Source organism: Peromyscus leucopus, chromosome 12 (assembly GCF_004664715.2).
Source record: "Peromyscus leucopus breed LL Stock chromosome 12, UCI_PerLeu_2.1, whole genome shotgun sequence".
NCBI lineage: Eukaryota > Metazoa > Chordata > Mammalia > Rodentia > Cricetidae > Peromyscus > Peromyscus leucopus.
In genome coordinates this window covers 65,556,164-65,560,936 of record NC_051073.1, presented here as the reverse complement: position 1 = coordinate 65,560,936, position 4,773 = coordinate 65,556,164, and the positions used below count along the sequence as shown (strand labels likewise).

At 53.3% G+C, this 4,773-nt stretch overlaps 1 protein-coding gene across 1 annotated transcript; it reads right to left on the bottom strand.

Annotated features, from left to right (window-relative positions):
• Positions 1-350: 350 nt before the first annotated feature.
• On the bottom strand, positions 351-4,760 carry Gp5 (glycoprotein V platelet). Its single transcript, XM_028890079.2, has one exon. The coding sequence runs from the start codon at positions 4,483-4,485 to the stop codon at positions 2,782-2,784; it is 1,704 nt and encodes a 567-aa protein (XP_028745912.1). The 5' UTR covers positions 4,486-4,760; the 3' UTR covers positions 351-2,781.
• Between the last annotated feature and the right edge of the window lie 13 nt (positions 4,761-4,773).

The following is a 4,773-nucleotide window of genomic DNA, read 5'->3' as shown; positions in this document are numbered from 1 at the left end:
CCAGCCAAATAAGGGTGGAAGGAGAGAACAGATTCCACAAGCTGTCCTCAGACACACACACACACACACACACACACACACACACACACACACACACACACTACCTTTCTAAAGAAACTATTTTATACCTATCAGATTCACTAAAATATTAAAAAAATCCTTATGACTTACTATGGTAAGTCATAGTATATTCATTTAATAGAATATTATATAAATGTCAAGTGTCCTAGAGCTAAATAATCATACTAATAAATCTCAAAAGTATCTGAATTCAGGAAAAGCTGAAGACCACTGTATGTAGGTTAGCATTAAGCCAAAAACTGAAGATGCACCAAGTGTGAAAACATATATAAGGATGTAAAACCCATTTATTGAGTAGCTTTATTGTTTGATAAAGAGAAAAAGGGATAAAGTCAAGAAGAGGGATTTTCAATATTATCTGTTTAAAGACTGAATCAAATAGAACAAAGTCTGACTATTTCATGAAGCTGGCTGAAGTGTTCCAAGCTGTCCTCCACACCTTGGTTCTGAATGTCCTGGCATTTGGGACAACGTCACGGCTGGTGGGACCCCAGGGCACAACCCCACGGAAGTGAGCATTTTGTTTCACTCATGGCTCCGACTCTCTACTTACCAGAGAGCTTGGGATAGAAGAGTAAATCAATTTGCCAAATGAAGCAACACATGAAGAGGCAATGAGAGACGTTAGAACACAGTGGATTCTGGAATCATGATCCACACAGCTGCCGCTGGCCCCCAGGGACCAGCCCATTGTCTTTAACTGGCAGGGATTACCTCCTGTGGCCCTTGTAACACTGGGGGGGGGCAATTGTTACCCTCATCCTACAGGTGAACAAAACAGGCTCCATGCTAGAAAGCATGCCTGGGAGAATAGTGCTTAGAATTGAGTCTGCATGTCACCAAAAAAAAAAAAAAAAAAATCTGGATTTTAAGCTATAAGCGGCTCCAAATCTTTTGAAATAAACAAGACAAAAATTGCCCAAGGAGTTCATAGCACAAGAGGCCAATTAAACAGATACCCTAAAATCGCACCCAGGACCAGCACATAGCCAGGAATAGGGGAGGGCGTCACCAAGGAGGCGATATTGGTGAAGTAAATGCAGAGAGACGTCAGGATCCAGCTCTTTCTCCTCCACATGCCCTGATGGTGTTGGGAAGATCCGTGCCTGTGGCCTGTAAGCACAGAACCCGAGCACACGGGACTGAGGCCACCGGAAGACAGATACAGCTGGTTTGGATATAACCTCCAGTCTGAGAAAGTCTTCTCTTGTCTATACAGAGGGTGAGAATATCTTCTTTAGAAATCATGGTATCCGCTGAGTGTGACGGCCCAAGCCTCTAATCCCAGAGTCTGGGAGGGTAAGACAGAAGGCTCTCGGGTTCAAAAGCAGCCTGGGCAGCATAGTGAGACAGTGTCTCAAAAATATGAGGGTGTGGGTGGGTGGGGGGATGAGAATGTAACCGCATACTCTTTAATGGTAGCTATCATCCCCTGGGCAGTTTTTGTATGCAGGGCACTGGGTAAAGTCTTTGTTTTATTACCTTTAATTCTCACAGTGACCCTCTGAGGCAGGTACTGTTTTGTCCCCTTTCAGGGACGAGGAAACCCAGGCTTACAGAATGTGTGTACAAAGTCCCCAAGGGTTAGTACGTGGGGACATGAGACCCAAGTTGTCAGCTCCCAGTGCATGTGTTTAACCACTGCCTCTCACAAGCACAGACAGCCAATTAAAGCAACAAGGGTTTAATTGCTTTCAATTGGAAGGATAAATGAGAATGTGATACAAGCGCAGTCCATGGAAACCAAGCTATCATTACGTCCATGAACACCTATCACATGGTCACCGCTCCATAAATGCTTGTGAAATGAGATGGCATTTACCTCTAGGAAATGGGAACCAATGACACATTGCCCTGGTGCAAAGCAATGGAAACTCCCAGGAGGCTAATGGGACACGCCGAGCAGCTAGCTCCCCAAGCTTCCCCGCACATGGCTTCTCCAGATGAGTTCAGAATCCCTCAGCCGGGCTCGGGTTCCCGTGGAGCCTCTATTTCAGAGCAAGCCTCCTCTGTGATGAGCTGGGCCAGGACACACGGGAGTTCCCATCCCCATACCAGTGACAAAATCCATTCCAGTCAGGTCAGGAGTGGGTACCAGGAAGTGAAGTTGTTACAGAGGAGGCTTGCCCTGAAATTCATCTCTGGATCAGAGTCCAGCGCCCTCCCAAACAGCCCTCAGAACGGACTCAAAATGAGAACCAAAAAGAATCTCCTTTCAAGTAGAAAGGAACAAGAAGACCTCAGCTTTCTCCTGGGAAAAGCCGTCATCATCTCTGGGGCCCAGGGTTCGTTTTATGCAGGTATTCCTTCAGCAAATGTCACCCAACCCTTGCTGGGTGCAGGAGAGGTCTTGCCCACCCGGGAGGAGTGTCCTCAAACTCAGAAACTAAGAGCGAGCTCCTCTCTCCACTGGGCCCCCAGCGCTGCACGGTGGGACCGGAGGAGCCAAATACAAGCCAAGTTTCCTCCTCCTTCTCCCCGAAGCTAAGACCAGAGAAGGAAACTGAGGCCGGGCTAGCAAGAGGTAGCGATTTACAAAAGGTACTTGTGAGGAGAGCGGGAGAAGGAACACCGAGAGAAGGAACTGAGGCAGAGAGAGCAGGGGAGATGCGAGACGGCGTGGGAAAAGGAGGAAGGGAGCAGCATCCTGGCTGGATTCTCCTTGGGGCCCCGTCCACAACGCTCTAGTCACGTTTTTAATTAGTCACACGATTTTTCCATCGCCTTCAACAAGAGCTTCTCTCTGATTAGTGTTCGAAACAGCCGGCCGATTTTAATCATGGCAAACACGATGATCCCGGCTATGACGGCCTGAGCTACTAAAAGCAGAATATAAAGACCCCAGTAGAGGCGATGATCGGGACCTTCAGCCCTGGCCACCAGCTGGACCCACGCGCGGGACTGCGAGCTGTTAGGCAGCTGGGATGGGACCGGGACTTGCAGAGCGCTCTCGGATGGAGGGTTGAGAGGCAGGCCTCGAGGGTGCGGGCACCACGGGTCACCCTGCAGCAGGTCCCAGAACGACAGGCCCGCGCGTGGCTCCGGGCCACGGCACAGCGGGGGCTCGCCGTGGCTCAGGAGGTCCTGATGATGGCGCAGCCACTCGAGGAAGGGCCACAGGCCACAGTCGCAGAGCCAGGGGTTGTGGCCCAGCAGGACGTGAGTCAGCTGGGGCAGGGTCGCGAACACGTCTCCGGGGAGCGTCTCCAGCTGGTTGTGCTCCAGCTGCACGGTCTCGAGGCTGCTGAGGTTGAGGAAGAGCGCGCGGGGCAGGGCCCGCAGCCGGTTGTGGCGCAGCGACACCTGGCGCAGGCGCCCGAGGCCGCGCAGCGCCTCCTCCGGGAGCTCGGCCAGGGCGTTGGCGTGCAGCGCGAGCACGCGCAGCTCCCGCAGGCCCTGGAACGCGCCGCGCGGGAGCGCGCTCAGGCGCGGGTTCCCGGTCACGCCCAGCGTCTGCAGGCCGCTCAGGTTGCGGAAGCAGGCGGCGGGCAGCGTGCGCAGCCGGGTGCCGTTCAGCCACAGCTCCCGCAGGCCGGCCATCTCCCCGAACAGCACCTCCGGGAGCTCCTCCAGAGGGTTCTCGAACAGGGTCAGCCGAGTCACGCTGCTCGCACGGAGGAAGAGCGCGGGCGGCAGAGACGCCAGGCGGTTTCTGGACAGAGTCAAGGAGCTCAGGTTGCCGAGGCTGTCGAAGGCACCGGGTGCGACGGAGCGGAGGTGATTCCGGTCCAGCCGCAGCTCCGTCAGGGCGCCGAGGTTGCCCAGAAGCCCCGAATCCACAGATACCAGCTGGTTTGAATAGAGGAGCAGTTGCTCAAGCTTAACCTGCGCCGCAAGCAATCCCGTGGGCAGGTGGGTCAGGTTGTTTCCCGATAAATCCAACACCTTCAGCTTCCCCAGGCTGCTGAAAAGGTTGGCAGGAAGGAAAGCGAGCTGATTTTGGTTCAAACAGAGCTCCTGCAGGTTACGCAGTTTCTGAAACAGGTTTTGGTCCAGGTCCCTTAGTGCATTGTGGTTCAAGAACAACTGTTCCAAGAGCACCATCTTATCCAGGAGCGGGCTTGGAAGATGAGAGATTTTGTTGCGCGTCAACCTGAGGGTTTTTAGGTTTATCAGGTCATTGAAGGTGCCGGGGTCGATGGCGGAAATGTGGCTATCTGAGAGCATCAGGCGCTGCAGGACTGTCATGCCACTGAAGCTGTGGTTCCCCAACACGCCCCGGTCCATTCGGAAGAGCAGGATGTGCGTGAGGTTCGTGGGCAGACCCAGCTCGGCGATGCGAGCCACGCTGCTGCGCGAGCACTGGGCCGCATCGCGGACCACACACACGCAGGTTTCAGGGCAGGGGAAGGGCTCAGTGAGCACCAGGGCGAGCACAGCGCACATGAGGGCGCTCCTCAGCATGTCTGAAAGGAAGGCAAATGACACAAGGCTCAGAGCAGGCCTTGGAGTCCAGCAGCGGCTGCAAGCACAGCTCTTCGGCCAGCATTTTCACTGCCTTGGAATGTTGCCCAGATACAACCAAGTCCCCCTCCATTCTTCCTAGGGCCGATTAAAACATAATTTACTTTTCTAGTCAGGGTGTGTGGGGGCTGGAGATTCTAGTTTAGGCTTGCTGAGTACGCATTCTTAATCTACTGAGCCATCTCCCCAGTTCTGTTAAGAGCACTGAAATCTGGGCACCTTCAAGCC

Excerpts from the sequence above, each read along its gene's own strand:
- Gp5 (XM_028890079.2), bottom strand. The coding sequence starts at position 4,485 with ATGCTGAGGAGCGCCCTCATGTGCGCTGTGCTCGCCCTGGTGCTCACT.